A 24,789-nucleotide genomic window follows, 5' to 3' on the forward strand; every position below is an offset into this window, starting at 1 on the left:
CGGCCCGGCCCTGCCCTGCCCAGCCTTGCCCGGCCTGGGTAACAAAGCCACGGAGGCCTCTGTTGGGTGATGTACGCGTGGGGGTTCCGGCGGGCGGGGCGGGGGAGCCGCCACCACCGCTGCGGCCGCCTCCTCCGCCGCTGCTTTCGCTGGAGGGCGGGCGGATGTACGGGGCGGCGGGGGCCCCGGCGCGGAGCGCCTCGGCGCCTGTGGTCCGCTCCTTGCGGCGGCCGACACCGCAGGCGACAGGGTCAGTGGAAGGAGGGCCCCCGGCACCTTTCTCGGCGCCCGGCTGCGCCCAGGGGGAGGAGGTCCGAGGCCGGGGGCGGCGGAGCTGCCGCTCCCGCTGGGGGCTCGGGAAGGGTGTGGAAGGGGAGACTCGTGCGTGGACCGGAGCGTTCCAAGCCGCGGAGGCTCCATCGGCGTTCAGTTTTGCAGGCTGGAATGGTGCGGGCGGCCGCTGCGGTTACACGCGCGGCTTCGGGGATAGGGTGGGCGGGTGTTCTGGGTTTGTTTGTTTGTTTGTTTGTCGAGAAGGGATTCCTCCTATTTAGCACCCAAGTGTCTTTGGGATTGACATTCTCGCTCGGGATATCTCCCGGTTATGAAGTGGTAATCTAGCGTTCTGTGCTGCTTGAAAGTCGTGGAAGATGTCGGTGAATTTAAAGAGAAATGTAAAAGAGACCAAACAATTATGTTTGTGATGGGTGTTTTGCCACCAGTCACTGTGACAACTGTAAAGTCAGCTCAAGGTGTGCTTTCCAGCACTTCCTTAAAGGGTTTCTTGGAGAGACTTGCCTGTAGCAGGTATATTGCCGAACTGAAATTAGGCTCCATTTAACTTAGCTGTAACGAGACTAAAATTGGAGACTAAAACACTAAAAACAGTCTTTTATGGTATGACACAGGTACTTTTAAGGCAATATTTCTCTTTTCCTAGGGTGTCTTTTATGAATAATCAAAAGCAGCAAAAGCCAACGCTATCAGGCCAGCGTTTTAAAACCAGAAAAAGAGGTAAGGATTTATACTGTATTATCACTTGACACCTCCAGATTTTTTTTTTTTTTGTATTTGGATTCCTCTAAAAGTCAGTTTCCTGATACTAAAATCTTAAAAGCCAGAAGTTAGGTTTTTGCCTGCCATTTTGCCATTTCAGATATATCTTAATATTTCTGCTGGTTTCTCAAACCTTTGTTTTTAGGATTGCTCTATACCTTTTTAGTGTAATAAGTACCAAAATAAAAAAAAATAAGGGTTGTGTTCTTCCTAGCTAGTAGTTTTCTTTTTTTTTTTCTTTTTTTGGTGGTCATGGGGCTTGAACTCTGGGCCTGGGCGCTGTCCCTGCGCTCTTCAGCTCAAGGTGAGCGCTCTACCACTTGAGCCACAGTGCCACTTTCTAGCTAGTAGTTTTTTTTAAGCAAAATTTGCTTGAGCAAAGAGGTTATTTTTTAATAGGATCATAAATTTCAACCATATTTTGTGGAGTATATGAAGGCCTGAGATGTAGCTGAGATAGAACACTACCCTAGCATGTGGGAGGTCCTAGAAAAGATGTTTGAGAAAAATCAGACTTAACTTCTGGAAGTTAATTATGGAGTAGGAGTCACATTGTAATGTGTTTTTTTTTTTTTTTCTTAATGTGCTGATACTGGAGCTTGAACTTGGCCTCTCATGCCCTCAATTGGCTTTTGCACGCAAGACTTGTGCTAGGCTTCTGGGTTAATTGAACATAACACTCTGGACTTTTGTGTCCTTGCTGGCTTTGAACTGTGATCTTCAGATCCCAGCTTCAATAGCTAGGATTACAAGCCTCAGCCACCAGTGCCTGCCTATAATGTTTTTTCACATTAAGTGCTTGTCTAGGGTTTATAAGGAAATGTACTAGAGTGATTCCAATTACTTCTTTTCTATTAATGGGTAATTAAATATTAAATTTAGTAGCAAGGCATTGTGCTGATAGTACAGAGCAGAATAAGGTAGTATCTTAGATACATTTTATTTTTATTTATTTTTTTGCTGGTCATGGGGCTTGAACTCTGGGCCTGGGTACTGTCCCTGAGCTCTTCAGCTCAAGACTAGTGCTCCACCACTTGAGCCACAACACCACTTCCAGTTTTCTGGTGGTTAATTGGAAATAAGAGTCTCCCAACTTTCCTGCCTGGGCTGGCTTTGGACCGTGATCCTCAGCTCTCAGCCTCCTGAGTAGCTACGATTACATGTGTGAGCCACTGGCACCCAGCTTCAGATACATTTCATATTAAAACAATATTTTTCCATAACACTTCAAAGTAAGTCTTAGGGACATAGAGAACTAAACAGCTACTGGTTATTAATCATTTGCGTAGTTTGAGATACATAATATAACATCATCTATTATCTTTTTCACTATCTTTATCAATATACATTAACAGAACAAGAATTCCATTATGACATTTCATACAGGTATATGGTGTATCCCAGTTTAACCTTATCCCCTAACATTTTTTTAAAAATCTTATTATTATCATCTGTTCCTTTGTGAGACTAAATGAGACAGGAGACTTTAAACTAGGAAAATCGTAGGCAAAGATTTTTTTTTTTAACCATAATGCAGTGTGAAAATTAAGACACCATTCTCTGGTACTGAGGTTTGAACTTCGGAACTCTTGCTTGCAGGGCTGGCTCTGTACCATTTGAGTCACGCCTACAGCTCAGTTTTTCTTCTTGATGATTATTTTGAAGATGGACTTTAGTAAACTTTTCTGTTGGTTGCTGGCTTTGAACTGCCATCCTCTAGGTCTCAGCTAGAAGTACAAATAGCAAGGATTATAAGTGTGAGCTACTGGTACCCAACTTGCAACAGTTCCTTTAATTTCTTGACTTCCCTCAATGAGGGAAACAAAGTTATACTTAATGAAGTTATGAGGATTAAAGCAAAACGGCTATTATAACACCTGGCTGAGTTGTCATTATATATACTATCCAAAGATTATTTTGGACCCCAGAGCTCATAGCTGTAACCCTAGCTACAAAGGAGGCTAAAATCTGAGGCTCATGGATCAAAACCAGATGGAGCAGGAAAGTCTGTTGAGACTTATACCCAGTTAACTACCCAGAAAAGCTGGAAGTGGAGCTGTGGCTCAAGTTGTAGAGCTGAAGCCCTAAGTAAAAGATAGTACCCAAACTCTGAGTTCAAGTCCCAGGATTGGCACAAAAATAAATAACAAAAACAAAGATTACCTAGGTAAATAACAAGTGGTTAATTTTTCTTTTTAATGGTAGGAACATTTAATGAAAAGAGCCAAGTTTCTGTATTTTGGCAAATTTTCAGAGGAATAAAATTTACCTAAGGTATAAAGGATAGCCTAAGTTTGAAACGAGATGTTAGGTAGAAATCATCTCTGGCAGTGGTAACAGGAACCACTAGCACAGATTTATCTGGAAAAGTAGCAGAATAGCCACATAGGATTAGGATTAGCCCATCCTGCTTTGGTATTGCAGAGGACCTTGCAGAGATGTGTATTTAGTCTCTACTTGTTTCCTTGATACAAGTCTTGGGTTCTGTAACTTTTTTTTTGAATTGCCCTTAAATCTTGAAGCATTGTAACTTCATTAAGATTATGATTCATGACATTTTGGTGAGCCTCTTAACACTAATATTTTGGATTTTTTCCCCCAGATGAAAAGGAGAGGTTTGACCCTACTCAGTTTCAAGACTGTATTATTCAAGGCTTAACTGAAACTGGTACTGATTTGGAAGCAGTAGCTAAGTTTCTTGATGCTTCTGGAGCAAAACTTGACTACCGCCGCTATGCAGAAACACTCTTTGACATTCTGGTGGCCGGCGGAATGCTGGGTAGGTATCTGGGTTTTGTGGGTAATTAGGGAACTGTAATATGTGAAAATTATGGAGAATTCAGGATTAAACTATTTCGTTTTGTTTTGTAAGCTTGTCATTAAGTTATCAAATTGTTCTGGCCTAGTAAGCCTCATGCTGGCAGCCTGTACAAAATCCTTGGGGATAAATTTTCTCTGATGCCTAAGTTCACTCCTTCAGTATCCTGAGTGAAGGATTTTTTTTTTAGCTTGTGTTTATACTCAATTGCTGGAAAAATCCTGATTTGTTTTTATTTTTTATGTTGTACAAAGGAATCGAATCCAGGGCCTCATGCATGCTAGGCAAGGACTCTACCACTACGCCACATTCCCAGCCCTCTGAGCTCTTATTCTGCCCTGTGAAATGCTTCTAATATGCCTTGAACACTGGGGTCCTTTGTGCAGTAGCTTCTAGCCACAAGTGCCTATCATATTCTTGGAATGAGGCAGTCTAATTGAGATATACAGTATATCTCAATTCAATCACATATTGAATATAAAAAATTTTTTTTTTCTTCCAACAGATCTGGGAAATTTTAGATTTTTTTAAATTCTCCTTGGTATTTCAATTTGTGTTAGACTGCTTGATTGATATTTCACAGATCCCTGAGGCCCTGTGTTCATTTTTATTATTTATTTATTTTGTTGTTAGTCATGGGCTTGAACTTAGGGCCTGGGTCCTGCCCCTGAACTCTTTTGGTCAAAAGCTAGCGTTCTACTACTTTGAGCCACAGCAACACTTCTGCATATTGACTTGTAATTGAAAATGTAACTATTTCATAGAATATTTTCAGAGAAGTAATGTGTTACCCTGTGTAATTAGCTAATTAGCTTGAGAGAATTGGAACTATCAGCTTGCATGAGCTATAGGCTTGCATGACATGTAATAATTTACTGAGTGGTGAAACATAAAAACTTAATCATATATTCTTATGCCTAGTCAGGGGGCCATTTCTTTATATTAAAAATTAATGGTAGGGGCTGAGAAGGTGGCTCAGTGGTAGAGTGCTTGCCTTGCATGCATAAGGCCCTGGGTTCGATTCCTCAGCACCACATAAGAAGAAAAAGCTGGAAGTGGTGCTGTGGCTCAAGTGGTAGAGCGCTAGCCTTGAGCTGAAGAGCTGAGGGACAGTGTTCAGGCCCCACGACCAGCAAAAATAAATAAATACGACTTTTCTTTTCATAATACTGCTATCAACAAGGATTTTGTTTTTGGGGGGCTTTTGTTTTGTTTTTCTGGTCATGGGACTTGAAATCAGGGCCTGGGTGCTGTCCCTGAGCTTTTTTTGCTCAAGAGTAGCACTTTAGCACTTTGAGCTCTACTTCTGGCTTTCTGGTGGTTAATCTGAGAGAAGAATCTCAAGGATTTTGCTGCCCTGACTAGCTTCCATCCATGATCTTCAGATCCCGGTAGCTGGGATTAGAGCCACTAGCATCCGGCAATATGATTTTTGTTGTTGTTTTCTTTCTTTTTTTTGGGGGGGGGGCTAGTTCTGGGGCTTGAACTCAGGGCCTGGCCTAGACACTGTCCCTGAGCTTCTTTTGCTCAAGGCTAGCACTCTACCACTTGAGCCACAAACCCAATTACAGCTTTTTCTGTTTATGTGGTACTGAGGAATCAAACCCAGGGCTTCATGCATGCAAGGCAAGCGCTACCACGAGCCACATTCCCAACCCTGTTCTGTTCTTTTTTCATTTCAGTGTTTATACTCAGGGTGGCTGGCACTCTACTATTTGAGCCACACTTCCAGTCTGGCTCTTTATTGGTTACTTTTGGAAATGGAGTCCCTCTGACTTCTGGTTTCATTCAAACTATGATCCTTTGGATCTTGGTCTCCTAAATAGTTCAGAGTACAGAGCAAGTCTGTCGTTACTAAGGAATTTTTTTTACTGGGACAGGAACTGGTGTGTCAGAGTGATAAAGGGGATTGAACCTAGTGCCAGCTCTTGCTAAGGAAGCACTCTACTTTTGAGATAGGCCTCTAATCCTTGGTTTGTGACAATCCTGGGGGTTTAGCTCAGGGCCTCATTTGCTGGGAAGCACTCTACCATATCCAGTCAGCCCTTCATTTTGTTTCTGAGATAAGATCTCCCTGACTGGGCAGGCTAGCCTTGAAGCTCACTATCATACCACCACCTACTAAGTAGCTGGGATTGCAGACTTGTTCTGCTGTGCCTGGTTAAGGAAGATTTCAGACATTCTAACCATTTGCTTAACTTCACAGTTATTAACACAAACTTTATATATATATATATATACCTTATACATTTCACTCATACATAATTTTTCTACTTTACTTTCACTCAGTGGGTTTATTTTTGCCATATTTGGGGTTAAACTCAATTCACACTTGCTGGGCAAGAACACTTGAGACATACCCCTAGTCTTATTTATATATGTATTTTGCCTTGGGTGTGTGATAATAATGGAGTTTGAACTTGGCCTCATACTTGGTAGGTAAGCGCTCTACCAATTGAACCATATCTCTACCCTGTTTGTTTGTTTGTTTGTTTTTTGGTGGGGGAGTGTTTTTGTTTTAATGTTGGAGCTTGAACTTAGGACCTCTGATGCTTGCTCAACTGTTTTTGTTTTTAGCTGGCATTTGAGCCCTAACTCCAGGTCTCACTTTTTGCTGGGTAATTGGAGATAAGAGTTTCAGATTTGTCTGCCTGAGCTGGCTTTAAACTGTTGTAAATATACTTCCCAATTACCACTGTAGTCACAATGAAAGACACAAAAATACTGTGTCAGCTAGGCAAAATTTACTTCTGTGCAGTAGGGTGCACCATTAGCCAAAAATCTGGCAAGCAAGCACACGTAGGCAGTCTACTAGGCTCTGCCCCTCAGTTCAGATTGGTTGAGCTCAGGTTCACAGTCTGCTCAACTAGCTAGTTTGAATAAGGTAAAAACAGTTCACAAGTAATCTCAAATATACCTGTATCTTCTGCTGCTTCTTGAACAGTCTAGGATGTGTAGTAATTCCATCTTGAACAGAAACTAGTTTAAGATAACCTCACATTTTGCAGATCCCTTTTCTTATCCCAAAGCAGTTCTTCTTTTTCTTAACAAGAGCCTAACCACCAGGACAAAGCTGCACACTGACAGAAAGGACAGTTTTTCTCACAATTGTGTGATCTTTTCATAGCCTTCTAAGTAGCTTGGATTATAGGTATTAGCTACCAGTTCTCAGCTCAGGTTTATTTTTGAAATTAGGTTTCCTTAAATATCACCCAAACTGGCTTTAAACTTCTGCTTAACTGTGTTTGCAACTACTGAGAAGCTGGGATTACAGCTGTATGCTACCATTCCTGGATATTCAAACATTCTAAAGCGAATGGCATAGTGAACTTTTTTTTTTTTTGGCCAATCTTGGGCCTTGAACTCAGTGATTGAGCACTGTCCCTGAGCCTCTTTGTGCTCAAGGCTAGTGCTGTACCATTTGAGCCACAGTGCTACTGCAGGCTTTTTCTAAGTGGTTTATTGGAGATGGAGTCTCATGGACTTCCTGTTTTCTAGTGGTTTAATTGAAGATAAGAGTCTCATGGACTTTTCCTGCCCAGGCTGGCTTTGAACCATGATCCTCAGATCTCAGTAGCTGGGATTACAAGTGTGAGCCACTGGAATCTGGCTGAATATTTGTTCTCTTAGCCAACTTCAGTAACTATATATTCCTATAAAATTTAAGCTGGATGTGGAACACTAAGATCTCTTAGAAGATTTAATGGTTTGTTGGTGCTCAAGGGTATTTGTGTTTTGGAGAGGAGCAATACTAAAATTTGACCCGGCCTGCCTCATGTTTCCTAGGCAGATGGATGCAATCAAAACCAACTGGGAATCTCCACTTGATCAGTTTGGCCCTATTAAATGGTTCAGTATAGTTTATGGGTTTGGGTTTGATTGATTCTGAAAAAAATTTCCTTATACAGAACCAGCAAGCCTTTACACTTTTAATTTATCTTGAATTTTACTATTTTCTTTTAAAATGTTGAAAATCCTTATTTTAAAAAAACGAAATTGAAATGATCAGCTTTTTTTTTTTGTTTTTTGTTTTTGTTTTGTTCACCTTTTAATGAAATAAACCTTAGCCCCAGGTGGTACACTGGCAGATGACATGATGCGTACCGATGTCTGCGTGTTTGCAGCACAAGAAGACTTAGAGACCATGCAAGCATTTGCTCAGGTAAGTGAAACTTCATTATGTTCAGTTAGTTAGCTACTGTCCATTTCACTTGTGTTTAAGGGATGTTCTTCTTTGAAAAAGTTGCAGGTAGGAATTTAAAGGAAATTGATATTAAGTTTTAGAAATACTGTTTGTTCTTAGTGCAATATGAATTAGGGACTTCAGGTGTAGAAAGGAGAATAAAGTAGAAAAATAGTTCTTTTTTACTTTTTGTCTGGAATTATTCATGTTTTTAAGGAGTATCATAGTGGGCATGGTGGTGCATGCTTGCAATCCCAGCACTCTGAAGACTAAGCCAGGAAAATCCACAAGGGCCAGTCTAGGCTGTTACAGAACAAGACCCTGTCTAAGGAAGGAAAGAAAAAGGTTTTAAGCCTAGAAGAAAAATCAGTTTCTATATTGTGACTTCCAAAGTGGAGCCAGGTCTGCATATTACTGGTTTTCAAGGGAAAGTAAGTTACAGATAGCTTATTAAGCCGGGCGCTGGTGGCTCACGCCTGTAATCCTAGCTACTCAGGAGGCTGAGATCTGAGGATCGCAGTTCAAAGCCAGCTCGGGCAGGAGAGACTGTGAGACTCCTATCTCCAATAAACCACCAGAGAACTGGAAGTGGCGCTGTAGCTCAAGTGGTAGAGCGCTCCCCTTGAGCTGAAGAGCTGAGGGACAGTGCCCAGGCCCAGAGTTCAAGCCCCACGACCGACAAAAAAACAAACAAACAGATAGCTTATTAAGATTTCCTTTGAAGAGTTCAGGTGTAATTATATTCTCATCAGCATATGCGAAGAATTTAAGCAGTTAATAGCATCTTAATGTGCTGGGTGTTTGTGTTATGTAACTACTCAGGAGGCTGTCTTGGATACTTGAGGTTTGTGTTAATAGTGTTTGTAGAGTTGAGGAATTGAACTCATCTCAACTTGACTTAAAGCATGTAAACATTATATCCAGTGGAAAGTTCCTTTTTCAGCTTTGTTGTTCTCCATAGGTTTTCAACAAGTTAATCAGGCGCTACAAATACCTGGAGAAAGGTTTTGAAGATGAAGTAAAAAAGGTAATATCATAATATCAACCACTCTGCTTGTAATTTAACTTATGTGATTTTCATAAAAATCCTGTTAGGATTGTTCACATTTTATGTATTAAGAAACTGAGGCTTTGAGTCTGAATAACTTGTCCAAGATTGTTCAGTTAATGAACATATACATGGATGGTTAGGTCCCGGAGCCCATCCATTTAACTAATACCATGCTTTTACTGCCTGACTTAATACAATGCAATTGTTCCCCTAATTCTTTATTTACTTTTTACAGCTGTTGCTGTTCTTAAAGGGTTTTTCAGAGTCGGAGAGGAACAAGCTGGCTATGTTGACTGGTGTCCTTCTGGCTAATGGGACACTTAATGCATCCATTCTTAATAGCCTTTATAATGAGAATTTGGTTAAAGAAGGTAATTGACTTTGAGTAAAGGGTGGTCTTTGTTTTGATTTTTGAGAGTGAAATAAAAGAGTGAAAGTCAAACTGATAGAAACCTTGGGGAGTGTGGCTTACTGTTCATTGGTATGCAGTCCAATTTAGACATTTTTTTGAATAACATTGGCATCCAAGTTTGGCTTTCTTTTAGTGTGCAATAAATATCCAGCATTTATACAATGTGACTAAATATAATGAAAGTGAAAAATACTGTGGGAATATATATTACCTAATTTGTAAGAAAAAGATATGTAGATTAGGGTAATGATGGACTACCCTTGTGAAGTTTAAAAGGTGATTGTGACTTTAGCTAAGTATAACTATACCACAGTATTGTGAAATTTATATAGTCACTTATTCTCAATATTAAGAATTATTTGGAAAAAATACTGTGGGAACTCAAAAGGAGATTCATGCAGATTGGGAAACATGGTAATGGAGAAGATAATGTAGGAAAGCTGGCAAAATCATTACGATAGTTTGAGAACTTTTCCCCTACTCTTATTTTAAAATGTTTTTTTTTTTCATCTTCAAAATAGCCATATTTACTGTACAACTTGTCACCTTCAATTTACACAATAAACATTTTGAATAAAGGCAGGCTTAAGGTAGGTTTAGGAGGCTCACACCTATAGTCCTGTTTACTCAGGAAACTCAGATCTGAACGTTACAGAAGCCAGCCCTGGCAGGAAAGCCAGTGAGACCCTTTTCTCCAGTTAAGCACCAAAATATCCAGAAGTGAAGAAGGGGCTCACGTGGTAAAGAGCTAGCCAAAAACTCAGTGACAGTACCCAGTCCCTGAGTTTGAGCCCCCAGGACTGGCACACCCACATTTAAGAAACATCCAAGAAGAAGCCACCAACAAATGATAGGATAAAGTTGGGACTTTATGGTAGTCAGTACCAGAGAAAGTTGAGGATCCTGAGTGGTTGAGTTGTGAGAGTTAGTACAGCAGGAAACAGTCATTAAAATTTAGGAAACTACTTGTGTTAACAACTGCCCTTTCCCCCCTCACTTTCATAGGGGTTTCAGCAGCTTTTGCTGTAAAGCTCTTTAAATCATGGATAAATGAAAAAGACATCAATGCAGTAGCTGCCAGTCTTCGAAAAGTCAGCATGGATAACAGACTGATGGTTGGTAACTTTTTTTTCTCATTCCTGCTAATTCGTAAGGCAAGTGTAATGAGAAATTTTTTTATTCATTTCATTGTGTGTTACACGCACGCACATGCCCATGTTTGTGCTAGTATTGGGGCTTGAACTCTGGGCCTTGCACTTTGTTTTTCTTGAATGTCATTTAAAAGTATTTAACACTAAATTCCCCTTTCAGGAACTTTTTCCTGCCAATAAGCAGAGCGTGGAACACTTCACGAAGTATTTTACTGAGGCAGGCTTAAAAGAGCTTTCTGAGTACGTTCGGAATCAGCAAACCATAGGAGCTCGCAAGGAGCTCCAGAAAGAACTTCAGGAACAGATGTCCCGTGGTGATCCATTTAAGGATGTAAGATATTTGTGTTTAAGCCATCTTTTTATGGGTAAACTTCTGGAGTAGACATTTCCATGCATTTGAGAAATTGTAATGTTTCATCAGGATGAGTCTGAATTAGTAAGAATTGTACAATGGTGTACTTGCAGCCATTTTTTTAGGCATGCTTAGTGATTTACTGAAGCCCAGAAATAACTTCAGGAGATTTCATAGGTAAGGTTTAGTGCAGTAGACATTCCTGTTTCTTAATTCCCCTCCTAGCTTATTTGTCTGTATGGAAAATGAAGTTGAGACTTAAGCCCCCTTCCAGTTGCAGAGTTTTTATTTATGTGTGCTGCATAAGTGGTTGTTGCCAGTTTCCAGGAGAAGTATTGCTGTGTTTTTGTAAGAAAGGTAAATTTGCTGGATACCAGTGGGTCACATGTATGTAATCCTTGCTATTCAAGTGGCTGAGATCTGAGGATTGTAGTTCAAAGCTAGCCCGGGCAGTGAAGTCCATTATCTCCAATTAACCACTAGAAAACTGGAAGTGGGCTCTGTGGCTCAAAGTGGTAGAGTGCTAGCCTTGAGCTCAAGAGCTCAGGGAGTGCACCTAGGCCCAGAGTTCAAGCCCCAGACCTACAAAAAAAAAGAAATGTAAATTTGGTGTGTGAAGATAAACATACCAAAACTGACATACTACTAAATGTGGATGATTTTGCAGATAATTTTATATGTCAAGGAGGAGATGAAAAAGAACAACATCCCAGAACCAGTTGTTATTGGGATAGTCTGGTCAAGTGTGATGAGCACCGTGGAGTGGAACAAAAAAGAGGAGCTTGTAGCAGAGCAAGCCATCAAGCACTTGAAGGTATTGGAACTGTGTGCTTAAGTGGGCATAAGTGAACTGTCAGTGTACTTCTTCCTAGGAGGATTTGCCTTCATCCTTCCATTCTTAGGATGATTCACCAGCTGTTAGATAGCATTGGCTACTGACAATCCACTCTTTTAAGGCTGACATGAGCTTTATTTAGTTTACAGATTTAAAACAAAACCATGTTTAAATGTAGTTTAAGTCTGTAAATTGATGTTCGTTTCTGAGAGAGTATTGGAAAATAGAAGGGCTCTTTTAAAAACAATGTTAGAAAGGATATTGTTTGACTGAAATACAGAGTATTGCTTACTTGATTTAGATGCTTTGATTTTTTTTTTCTAGCGTACTTTTTTTGTTTTTATTTTCTTTTGTACTGGTTCTGGGACTTGAACTCATTGTTTCTCAGCTTTTTTTGCTCAAGGCTAGCACTGTACTACTTGAGCCACAGCGCCACTTCCAGCTGGTTAATTGGAGATAAAAGTACCATACACTTTCTTGCTTGGGCTGGCTTCAAACTCAGCCTCCTGAGTAGCTGAGATTGCAGACATCAGCCCTGGACTTCTTGATTTTCAATAAATAGGTTCTGGTTCACAGTGATTGTAAAAATGAGACTGGGCACTGGCTCACACCTGTAATCTTAGCTACTGTGGATGCTGAGATCTGAGGGTTAAATCCAGTCCTGACAGAATAGTTAAGACACTCTTACTTGAGTTGACCAGCAAAAAGAAGTAGCAGTGTGGTATAGCACCAGCCTGAGCAGAAAAGCTAGGTGAGAGCATGAAGCCCTAGTTCCAAACAAAAAAACATTTTGTTAAAAGGTGAGTTTGGTTTTGTATTATATGAATTTTGTTATGGACTGTCATTGTAAGGATGACTAAATATTTTCTTCCATTTAAAAGCAATACAGCCCTCTACTTGCTGCCTTTACTACTCAAGGTCAATCTGAGCTGACTCTGTTGCTGAAGATTCAGGAGTATTGCTATGACAACATTCATTTCATGAAAGCCTTCCAGAAAATAGTGGTGCTTTTTTATAAAGGTAATTTAAATCTTGTAATTAAATCTTGAGTTTTGTGAATTCTTTATTAAAAATCCTTGAAAACCCAAAATTTTTTAGTTCAGATGACTATTGGGTCCCTGAAAATGCGCTATGTCTAGTCACAAGGTGGAAATCAGATTAAATTGGATGGGTTTTTGTTTTAAGTATATTTACCATCTAATGTCTTGGTCCTACTCACAAAGTAAAATCCAAAGCCCAAACATCGGATCCTGCATTGTTGCCATGTCAGATCCTCTAGTCCTCAAGACTAGAGCACCTCCCTCCCTTCACTTCATCGTAGCACTGCATATGCTCTCTCACTGGAGCTTCAAGACCAGCTAGCCGACAGACACCCTGTTTCATTACTACTCCATTTTCTGATTTACAAAATAAAATTTTCAGAAACCAGGCCTAAAGGGATTAATAGACAAGGCCACTGTTGGAAAAGAATGTTAACATTTCATTTACTTTGGTCGGTAATAGAGCATTTTTAAAAATTGTGCATTAGTCAAGCCAACCTTGATGCCAATGTGTATAGATGCTGTATATATGTATTCTACCCTTTAGTTTTGAAAGACAACTTTATATTCTGCACTGATGAGGAATCTACCATCATTCTCACCTATTTGTTTAAAGGAAAATTGGGTAAAGAGCCAGGTGCAGCCGGGCGCTGGTGGCTCATGCCTGTAATCCTAGCTACTCAGGAGGCTGAGATCTGAGGATCGCGGTTCAAAGCCAGCCCAGGCAGGAGAGACCGTGAGACTCCTATCTCCAATAAACCACCAGAAAACCGGAAGTGGCGCTGTAGCCCAAGTGGTAGAGTGCTCGCCTTGAGCTGAAGAGCTGAGGGACAGTGCCCAGGCCCAGAGTTCAAGCCCCACGGCCGACCAAAAAAAAAAAAAAGAGCCAGGTGCTTGTAATCTGAGCTACTTGGCAAGAAGGCTAAGATTAAGAGGAGTGTGGTTCAAGGCTAGTCCATGAAGAAACATTAGTGAGGCTCCATCTCAATAGCAGAAGCCAAGCATGATAGTACATGCTTGTCACTTAGCTAGGGTACATGCCTGGGCAGAGCACAAAAAAGGGTTTGAAGTGTGGCTCAGTGGCAATTATAAGGCTCTGAGTTGAAATCCAGTACTGTCAACAACTTTTTTCTTAAGTTGGGGTTGTTAACTCAGAATGTCCATACATTGGTTATTGTAAAATATAAGATTTTTAAAAAAACAAAAAGTTTTATCTTTCAACTTAAAAAGTTAGGTGTCAATCTATCCAATATCCCTGCTTGTTTATTTTTATTTATTTATGTATTTTTGCCAGTCCTGGGGCTTGAACTCAGAGCCTGGGCACTGTCCCTGAGCTTGTTTTTGCTCAAAGTTAGCACTCCACCACTTGAGCCATAGTGCTACTTCCAGCCTTTTCTGTTTATGTGGTACTGAGGAATGGAACCCAGGGCTTCGTTCATGCTAGGCAAGCACTCTACCACCAAGCCACATTCCTAGCCCTCTGCTTGTTTAATACCTTACCATTGCAAACATTTAAGACAGCATTCTCTTCTTTGTGACTGCCCTGTATTTTTCATAGACTGGAATATAACAACATTTTGGTTTTCTGTCCAGATGTCAGTAATGTCTCTCTGTAGTGAGAACCAAGAGTGTCTCTAGATGTGTGAACCATCCCCAGGAGGAATGGGGACAAGGACAATTAGCTTCAGTTGAAAACTTCATTTGTTCATTACGTTTTCTCTGTGGTTGGTTTTAGGTTCATGCATTGGTAATTAGTTGATAAAAGTCAAATCTCAAGTTTGAGACTAGCCTGGGCTACAATAGCAAGACCCTGTTGTTGTTGTCGTCGTTGTCAGTTGTGGGGCCTGAACTCTGGGCCTGGGCGCTGTCCCTTAGCTCTTCAGCTCAAGGCTACTCTACCACTTGAGCCACAGTGCCACTTCCGGCTTTTTTCTTTTTGCTTATGTGGTGCTGAGGAATCGAACCCAGGGCTTCATGCATGCAAGGCAAGCACTGTACCACTGAGCCACCTTCCCAGCACTTTTTTTGTTTTTGTTAAGGGTTTTGTTTCTCTTCTTGAAATCAGTTGTTGAAGAAATAAAAATCGAGCTGGGCGCTGGTGGCTCATGCCTGTAATCCTAGCTACTCATGAGGCTGAGATCTGGGGATTGCAGTTCAAAGCCAGCCTGGGCAGGAAAGATCGTGAGACTCCTATCTCCAGTAAACCACTAGAAAACCAGAAGTGGTGCTGTGGCTCAAGTGGTAGAGCGCTAGCCTTGAGCTGAAGAGCTGAGGGACAGCGCCCAAGCCCAGAATTCAGGCCCCACGACCGGACCCAAAAAAAAGAAAAAAGAAAAGTAAAAATGGTTTTCACTTAGTTTTCCAGTAGGATAGTATTTGCCAAGCAGAGCAGGACTTTATGCCATAGACGTTGAAATTTTCTTGAGGTGAAGAAGCAGATTAAAACTCAGGTGTCATGATTTATTCTTTATAGCTGAAGTACTGAGTGAAGAGCCCATTCTGAAGTGGTATAAAGATGCCCATGTTGCCAAGGGGAAAAGTGTCTTCCTCGAGCAAATGAAAAAGTTCGTAGAATGGCTCAAAAATGCTGAAGAAGGTAAGTGTTTTCGTTTGTGCAATGACTAGAAGCATTTTAATGTGGCTGTGGTGTATGTCAATACAAGCTGTATTTGGGGGGCTTGCCTAACCACTTTATACACACACTAGAGATTTTTTTTTTGTACGTGCGCCTTACTGATGTATGAGCTTACGGTCTGAGTGCTGTCCCTTAACTTTTTCACTCAAGGCTATTCTACCACTGAAGCCACACTTTGACTTTGGGTGTTTTGTTGGTAAACTGGAGTTAAGTCTCATGGGGTCCTGGGCTGGCTTCAAACTATCTGGCTGAGATTTTTTTTTTTTGACATATATAAACTAACGTGGGCAACTTTTATGTTCAGATAGACAATGCTTGACTACATTTTTCCCCTTTTCTAGAATCTGAGTCCGAAGCTGAAGAAGGTGACTGAATTTTGAAACTCCACCCTCAGTAAAGCAAACAGGAGTTGTAGATAAATGTCACGTCTCATGTGTCCTGGTTCTTACATCTTCCTACCTCCCTATATCAAGCATGATATAAGGGCTTTCATGGCAAATTTATTTTAACTGTTTCTATGGTTACTGGAAATGTTGGATTTAGTTTCTAAAACCATGTTTTAAGTAGCTACAGGAGCTGTAGATTTGAATCTAATGTTGCTTTAGGGTTTTTTTTTTTCAGTTATCTTCTACCTCCTGTATTTTCTACTGTAATAATGTAATTTAAGGCCTTCCACAATGAACACTTCACTTTATTCCCTGGGTTTTTCTATATAACAGTTTTCAAGATATGATTTGGTTAAAAATAATTTGTTAGAAAAATTCTGTTTTGCAAATTAAACTGTAAAAGTATCCAAAGTCTCGAAAGACAATGATTTGTGTGATAATTTGGTATGTCCAGAGCCCTGTTCATCAATGAAAATCTTAGATGATAAGTGAACCCATTAAATATGAACCCTGGATATTGGGACCATTGCTGTGTGTTACCATATTCTTGTCTTTTAAACCCCAGGTGTCCTTAGGTTGTTTGCTGGTTTTTATCCTCAATGAAGGTATAGAGAACAAACTTCAGAAGTTTGAGAAATCATATGTGGCAGAAGTGGGGGGAAGGAGAGTCGAGCTTTTTCCCACTGAGAAACTTCTGCATTGTTTGAATCTTTCAGGCAAAGAAAATGGCTATTCTTTTCATATAAGCATTTCCAAGTATACCTTAGAAAGTCTTTATCAATTAAAATATTTTATGCTCAGAATATACTTAAATTGATATGAAATAACCTTTAAAGAATCGTTAAGGAAATGACTGCTGTATTAAACGCCAGTAAAAGTGGTTAAATGCTAAGGATGAGCATGTTCTAATTGAGGATCTAAATGTGACTTGTATTTCCTATTGGTTTAGAATACTTGTAAAGAATGAAGTGTAATGTAACTATATATTCCCACTTGGTCTTACTGGACGGGCTTCATTCTATTACCATAGTAAGGCCTCAAGCACCTGGCTATTAACGTACCCTTCCATTTTGCCTTTTTTTTTTTTTTTTATTGCCACAAGCCAAATATATCTTCTAAATGATGGATCCATTTAATGGCTGCCTTTCCATTTTCATCTCTCTTCTTGTTACCTATCTGTAAATGTAGTCAATAATGGGGGAAATCTAGCCAAATTTTTGAGTGCAAAGGCATGCTAAAATTAATTTTTTGAAGGTTTTTAATTGGCAAAAAATAGCTTAGAATAATGCCACCCGGAGACTTAGTGGAAATCGCCACTTTGAAGGTACCATTCATTAGTTGGGTGTTTAAAAAGTTCATCTTGAGGGAATAACGTGTAATATAATTTGAAATAAAGATAAGGTAATCTTAAGAGCACTATAACTGATAACATTGTGACTGGGGTGAGTTTGTTAAGTGAATAACTTTGATAAAGTTTTCATGCACAGGCAAAATGTATTTACTAGATTTCTATGTAGTATTCTGCTTTTACTTTGTAATTTGTAGTCCTCAAGAATTTTTTTTTAAAATAAAGTCCATCCTTATACTTAGGTTTTATACATTAGTCTTTTTTTTAATATAAATTTTATTTTAAGACCTAATGGTATATTGTATGTTGAATGCTCAGATGTCTTTATAATCATTAAAGAGCAACTCCTTTGATCCTCCTGTAACTCAAACCTGTAAAGCACCTACACAGAATTATGATGTAGCCACAACTACATTGACATTTCTACAGTGAAGTCATTGCATGTTGCTGCCGTCCAAGGTGTGCCCTGTTTTATTATATACTGTGTATAGTGAGAGTTTGTAGTCTTCCAAAGCTACATTATGATCTTTGATCATGGTTTCTTTTCTTCATGACACAGTAATATTTACTTATTACAGTATTTAGTAAATGCATATATCACCTATTGTAAAGAAAGAATGCATTATAAAATGATTTTCCTTTTGAATTTTAAGTGATAATTTTAGAACTCTGCTGCCAGTGCCAGCCTTTGGCTTCAAATATGTAATTCTTAATGTAGATGTTAAAACTGTACTTTTAGTTATGATTGGGGAAATGTTCATTGGTTTTTTTTCCTATGGAGTCTCTTGGATATTATGATGTATTTAGAGCTGAACATAAATTTCTTAATCTTACTCTGGGAGTATTATCCTAGAGATACTTACTCTGTTATTAAAAAAATAAAAGTTCCATATAGCAGAAATGCCACAGAACAGACCAACATAGCATAATGTGTTGGTGAGGGGGGGCTGCATGTGACCAAAATACTAGTTTATAATTCAGTGTTTCTCCAGCTTTTTCCATTATCAGAACTCCAAGAAGCCTTTTTATTTTCCCTAATAGAATCCCCAATAAATTTTAATAGAGATATGCTGTGTATGTATTGTCTGCTTTGTACATGCAAAGAAAGTGTTTTGGCCTCTGAAATTACCAGTGAGAATGTGTCTCTTAATTTGTATCCTGTTAAAATGGGAAGGAGACTTACACATGTTTGGTTCTGTGGTGTGAGACAATATTTTTCTGTAGGGATCGCAAGAAAATTTGTTTCCTGCATATTTGGATTTTCCCACCCCGGGCTTTGCACTATAACCCACTGCAGGCAAGACATTTCCTCATTGGCTTTGGACCGCTTCACAGGTTGATTGTAAATACGTCATTAGGAAGAATCATTTGGGTTTCCCCTAAATTATAAAAAACACTGAAAGTCTTCCAGAAAGTTTCTGGTATAGAGGTGGTAAGTAGTAGTGAAATTTTGCTAATGGACATCAGTCTTCTCAAAGTGCTTGTGAGAACTAAAACTATCGAAGTTTAGAGTATATTTCTATATTACTGTTGTTTTCCTCAGATGCTGTTGATAGATGTAAAGTAGGTCAATACATTTGTGTAGGGCCGTGTGTTAAATTGCCTTGATAGGATCTTTTTAATACTCTAGTATCAGCATGAAATATTTTTACTCATAGCCTGCTGAGGCTTAAAGCTTTATTATACTGGTGAAAAGATTTTCTATGTGTGTGCACATATGCATGCAAGAGCTTGAATTTATGATCTTGGGTTCCTTCACTCAAGGCTAGCACTTTTCACTTGAACCACACACCTCTTCTGTGGGCTTGATTTATGAAGAATCTGAGTAAGTACTTCAAAATAATCACATAATTGACTTTTTTAAGATCTTAAATTCTAGTGAGTTAACATTCCTCACAGGTATTTTTGTTTTTGTTTTCGAGTCCGGTCGTGGGGCCTGAACTCTGGGCCTGGGCGCTGTCCCTCAGCTCTTCAGCTCAAGGCTAGTGCTCTGCCACTTGAGCCACAGCGCCACTTCCGGCTTTTTTCTTCTTATGTGGTGCTGAGGAATCAAACCCAGGGCCTCCAGGCATGCAAGGCAAGCGCTCTACCACTGAGCCACCTTCCCAGCCTTTTTTTTTTTTTTTTTCCCCTGTGGCAGCAGTACAGAGTGAATTTGGAAACTTGTTGTTAGGTAGGTTCTCTACCACTTGAACTACTCCCTTGCCCATATGAACACAAAGTATAGTTGTTTAGAACTATGTGAAAGCCTTCATTGAAGTTCTACATTTGTAGCTTATGCCTGTAATTCTAACCTGTAATTCAAAGCCAGCCTGAGAAAGTCCTGAGACTTATCTCTAGCCACCAAAAAGGGAGAAGTGGAGAGTGCTAGCTTTAACTAAAAATGCTAACAGCACCACCCAGGTTCTGAGTTTAAACCTCACACAAAAAAATTTCTGGGGGGGTGAGGGGAGATGGGAAGGGATGGTAGGGGGAAACGGGAGGAGACAACAAAGCTTGATAAGAAATGTACTCTTTTGTCTATACTTACCCCAAGACTGACCCTAGAAAGCCCTTAGTGATCTGACCCCTTATTCTTGTCTAATAACAGTTCCAACCAGGCTTGACTCTTTACTGTTTCTTCAATTAGGGATGCTTCTGCCTCCAGCAATTACCAATTCCTTTACCTGTACACATTCCTGCCTAGATTCTCCCATCCCTAGTAGAACTCAAACCTAAGCCTTGCACACACCATGTGCCAACACCACACCCCCTAGTCCATTTAACAACTGCTCAGAATTAACAGTATTTACTGAACTGTCATGGGCCATTGGGATATACTACATATTAAAATACCTGATTGTGATGGTGTTCATCTTTCAGAAATGAATATAATGTTAAGACTGAATCAAGGGCTGGGACTGTAGCTTTATTGGTAGAGTGCTTGCCTAGCATGTAGGAAGTCCTGAATTGGATTCCACAGTGCCACATAAACAGAAAAGGCTGGAAGTGGCACTCTGGCTCAAGTGGTAGAGTGTTAGGCTTGAACAAGAGATCAGGGACAGTGCCCAGGCCCTGAGTTCAATCCCCAGGACTGGTTTAAAAAAGACTGGATCAAGAATGTCCCCACTTCCCATAAAGTCCTGTACATTATAAAGACTTGCAGAAGCAAGTACTATTACTGGCTTTTGGCAAGACATTTTTGAAGAGGTGGGACCTAATGGGAGGGACAAAGTGTCTCCCTTCCAACTGGCTATGCAGAACAGCTTGTTCCATGTACCTCTGCACAACGTACTGCCACACTTAAGAGGCCCAAAGCCAGTAGAGTCAAAACAACCAAAACTTCTCAAAGTAAACTAGCTTTAAGTTGATTCAATTGTCACATAGATACAAAGAGTTGTTGCAATTTTAAATGGATATGAAATGACCTCATGGTAATGTATCAACACTTGGGATGGAATTCCACATTAAGATGGACTGTATTTGGTGGGTTTGAGGACTAACTGGTCTGAGAAGGTAGCTGCCTATGTCCTGAGAAATGGATGGGATAGCATAAGTTGCAGACTTTACTAAAGGCAACTTTTTGTGTATGTATATATGTACTGTACTTGCGAACACACACATTTAGAAAAACTGACATCAAAGCCATTTTTGTGTGCCAGTCCTAGGGCTTAACTCAGGGACATGGGTGCTTTCCACTAGCTTTCCACCCAAGGCTAATTAATGCTTCCCCATGAACTTTTACTTCTTGATTTTTGGTGGCTAGAGATGAATCTCAGACTTTCCTGCCCAGGGTGGCTTTGAAACTTAATCCTCAGATCTCAGCTTCTTGAGTTAGCTGGATCACAAGGCATGAGCCACAAGTGCCTGGACAAAATGAGTTATAGCACACTGCTGCATTGTTGGCCACATTCTCCACTCCTTTTGTCACCTATCCATATAGGGCACTCCCTATAAGGGCGTATCCTCCTTTATACTCCACTCAGCCAAGTGACTTTAACAAATGGGATGTTGACTACTTGCTCGGGATTATCATTCCTGAGGCCAAGTCTCCCTCAAGGTTGCAATCTTTTTTTGGTTGGTCATGGGGTCTGAACTCTGGGTCTGGGCGCTGTCCCTCAGCTCTTCAGCTCAAGGCAGCGCTCTACTACTTGAGCCACAGCACCACTTCCGGCCTTTTCTGCTTATGTGGTGCGGAGGAATTGAACCCAGGACCTCTCATGCATGCAAGGCACTCCACCACTGAGCCACCTTCCCAGCCCTCTTTCTTTACCTGACTTACTCTAAGCCCTCTTACATCACCTTTGTAATATTAAATGTGGCTTGGTGGTAGAGTACTTGCCTAGCATGCATGAAACCCTGGGTTCAGTTCCTCAATACCACATAAACAGAAGTGGCACTCTGGCTCAAGTGGTATAGTGCTAGCTTGCTTTGAGCACAGAGAGGCTCAGGGACAAGCCTCTCCAAGCCTCAGGACTGGCAAAAAAAAGAATGAAGTGTCTGCTTTTCTACACACTTAAGTGAACACCCAAAAAGCTGAATTCATCCTAGGAGAATTATGTTTCCCAATATTCCAAAGTAAGTATCTAATTCCCAGTTTTTACAAAGAATTAGTTTATTCTTTCATGAGAGGCTAAGAAAAAAAATGGTTACAAAAATCAACAGATTCATACAAATTTCATAAACACAATTTATTCTGAGCAAATCATTTCATAATTACTGAAAAATTACATATGTACACAACATACTGAATTATCCAAAATACACATAGCAATAAAAAAGGTTAAGAAATTTACAAAGCTGTATAAAATAAGTTTAAAAACCAGACTGATGCAGTCTATAAAGTCTTTTCAAGAGAACTATATAATTACACATTTATGTATGTTTTTTTAGTGGATAAAAGAAAGGATGCTTTAGAGCTTCTTTGAGTGTAATTCTTTTGGCTGGATCATATTCCAACATTTTCTGAATAAGGTCAAAAAGCAGTTCATGTTCAGTATCCTGAGAAAGCATAAACTCCTGAAAGGAAAAAAATATATATAACAGACTTTTCTATCTTTTCTCAGTGATAAAAACAGGGGAAATGAAGTTATCAGTAAATTGCAAGGTCTTGGGTTCAATCCCCAATGAGGGAAGAGAAGTACTTTCTATGCATATGTAAAAATGAATAATGAGCTGAGTGCCAGTGGCTCATACCTGTAATCCTAGCTACTCAGGAGGCTGAGATTGGAGGATGGCTGCTCAAAGCCAGCTCAGGCTTCAGGAAGTCCTTGAGACTTCTTTCCTGCTCGGGCTGGCTTTAAACCGAGATCCTCAGATCTCAGCATCCTGAGTAGCTAGGATTATAGGCATGAGCCACTGGCACCAGGCCTTGAGACAAGTTTTATCTCCAATTAACCACCAAAAAACTGCAAGTGGCCCTGTGACTCAAGTGGTAGAGTGCTTTGCCTTAAGAGGAAGAGCTTAGGGACAGTGCTCAGGCCCAGAGTTCTAGCCTCCTGACAAAAAATAAAATAAAGATGAATGACAGTGGGAATATGGCTGATGGTATACATCGTATCCAGATGGAAATTTCACAATAAAAACCCTGCCCTCTGCAACTAATGTACTCACAAAAATCCCAAGAGCAAGCAAGGTCTTAATTATTTAAGGGATATTCTAGGCTTACCTTTAGAGGTTTACAGCGCCTTGACACATATCTTCCAGCAGAACTGTGTTCATCCCAGTCTAGTCGATCATGGTGGAAATATTTACGTTTCCTAAAAAGTTAATATTCATACATGTTCATAAACACTGATTTCAAGCATTTCTAGCATCTAGAGCAAAGATGACTGGTTGCTATGCTTTTAGAGATTAAATATTAATGCTTTTCTAGAGATTAAAAGTTATCCCTTCCCAGAAAGTGGATAACTTTGACCACGTTGATTTTCATATAATAGTCTTTGTTAAAAACATGTTTTTTGAACTAAGGTCTCACTCTGTGTTCAATTAGAAATTCTGTCAGCGCTAGGATTATAAATGTGTGTACCAACATAACTAGATGTTAAAATCCTAATCATTACCACAGAATTGAGCATAGCATTAAGTTTTAAATAAATGTACCTTGTTTTCTGTACCATATGTTTTGGTAGAGGTCCAAGAATTCGTTCCATCATTGCTAGGTGCTCCTTACTGTCATGGGTCTACAGAAAAAAATAAGAAGAACTTGTTAACTTACATTCTGTACTTCATTCTCATTTAACATCAGTGCCAAGTGGAGCAAAAAAACATTAGAACTCAGTGATTATTAACAATTAGGGGCTAGGAATGTGGCTCAGTGGTAGAGTACTTGCCTAACATGCAAGAAGCCCTGGGTTCGACTCCTCAGAACCACATAAAGAGAAAAAGCCAGACAGAGTGGCGCTGTGGCTCAAGTAGAGTGCTAGCCTTTAGCAAAAGAGGCTCAGTGACAGCACCCAGGCCCTGAGTTCAAACCCCAGGACTGGCAAAACACCACCACCACCAACAACAACAAAAAACAATTAGGATGGGTGCTGGTGGCTCATGTATTCCTAGCTACTCAGGAGGCTGAGGTCTGAGATTGTGGTTCGAAGCCAGCACAGGCAGAAAAGTCCCGGTGAGAATCTCATCTCCAATTAATCACTCAAAAACTGCAAGTGGAGGGCTGGGAATGTAGCTTAGTGGTAGAGTGTTTGCCTTGCATGCACGAAGCCCTGGGTTTGATTCCTCAGTACCACATAAACAGAAAAGGCCAGGAGTGGTGCTTGTGGCTCAAGTGGTAGAGTGCTAAAGGGGAGCTAGCTCAATGCCCAGACCGTTTGAACCCCAGGAATGGCAAAAAAAAAAAAAAAAAAGGAAGTAGAGCTGTGTCTCATAGTGGTAGATCTCTAATCTTGAGCAAAAGAGCTCAGGGGCAGCACCCAGGCCCTGAGTTCAAGGCCCACAACCAACAACAACAAAAAAACCCAGAAGCAATTAGCTCAAGCTTATTAATGATTTTCCTATATAAACAGATTTCTACATGTAATATACATAAAATAATTAAGACAAATGATAAATAACATGCTTTTATTTCTTTATACTTATCTTAATCTGAGTTAAAAATGAGAAGCTATACTAAACTTATACCTTGAGTTAAAGTATTCATAACAAGCAATTCTGTTGTTGAAAACCATTAAAACAGCTCTGTAAACTTACTGGAAATACTGTGAATCCAAGATAGTACTCAATAAGAATGCATCCTATACTCCAGACATCACAGGGTTGGGACCACCCTAGTGCTGCAAAACAAAGTAAAAATGTTAAAGCAAAAATACTGAGCTAACTGTACTGTGAAAAATGTGTATCTAAGCTGGGCACCGGTGGCTCACGCCTGTAATCCTAGCTATTCAGGAGGCTGAGATCTGAGGATCTTGGTTCAAAGCCATCCCGGGCAGGAAAGTCCATAAAACTCTTATCTCCAATAAGCCACTAGAAAACCGGAAGTGGCGCTGTGGCTCAAGCGGTAGAGCACTTGCCTTGAGCTGAAGAGCTGAGGGACAGC

General features: G+C 40.1%; 2 protein-coding genes across 3 annotated transcripts in view; one reads left to right on the forward strand and one right to left on the reverse strand.

Annotated features, from left to right (window-relative positions):
- The window catches only part of Bzw1 (basic leucine zipper and W2 domains 1), an 18,678-nt gene extending 343 nt beyond the window's left edge, over positions 1-18,335 (forward strand). Inside the window, exons 2-12 of the mRNA XM_013009262.1 lie at positions 941-1,014; positions 3,659-3,835; positions 7,942-8,036; positions 9,019-9,084; positions 9,344-9,479; positions 10,526-10,635; positions 10,832-11,002; positions 11,691-11,837; positions 12,740-12,878; positions 15,372-15,494; positions 15,875-18,335. Coding sequence (XP_012864716.1) covers positions 951-1,014; positions 3,659-3,835; positions 7,942-8,036; positions 9,019-9,084; positions 9,344-9,479; positions 10,526-10,635; positions 10,832-11,002; positions 11,691-11,837; positions 12,740-12,878; positions 15,372-15,494; positions 15,875-15,906 — 1,260 coding nt within the window. The 5' untranslated portion in view covers positions 941-950 and the 3' untranslated portion in view covers positions 15,907-18,335. The remainder of the gene's footprint in view (positions 1-940; positions 1,015-3,658; positions 3,836-7,941; positions 8,037-9,018; positions 9,085-9,343; positions 9,480-10,525; positions 10,636-10,831; positions 11,003-11,690; positions 11,838-12,739; positions 12,879-15,371; positions 15,495-15,874) is intronic.
- A 3,583-nt stretch (positions 18,336-21,918) lies between these two features.
- The window catches only part of Clk1 (CDC-like kinase 1), a 9,711-nt gene continuing 6,840 nt past the window's right edge, over positions 21,919-24,789 (reverse strand). For both annotated transcript variants that reach the window (XM_013009652.1, XM_013009658.1), the window contains 4 exons: positions 24,444-24,526; positions 23,349-23,428; positions 22,915-23,005; positions 21,919-22,265 (listed from right to left, as the gene is read on the reverse strand). In XM_013009652.1, coding sequence (XP_012865106.1) covers positions 22,122-22,265; positions 22,915-23,005; positions 23,349-23,428; positions 24,444-24,526 — 398 coding nt within the window. In that variant the 3' untranslated portion in view covers positions 21,919-22,121. The remainder of the gene's footprint in view (positions 22,266-22,914; positions 23,006-23,348; positions 23,429-24,443; positions 24,527-24,789) is intronic.

Source organism: Dipodomys ordii, unplaced genomic scaffold (assembly GCF_000151885.1).
Source record: "Dipodomys ordii isolate 6190 unplaced genomic scaffold, Dord_2.0 Scaffold1, whole genome shotgun sequence".
In the NCBI taxonomy this organism is placed as follows: domain Eukaryota; kingdom Metazoa; phylum Chordata; class Mammalia; order Rodentia; family Heteromyidae; genus Dipodomys; species Dipodomys ordii.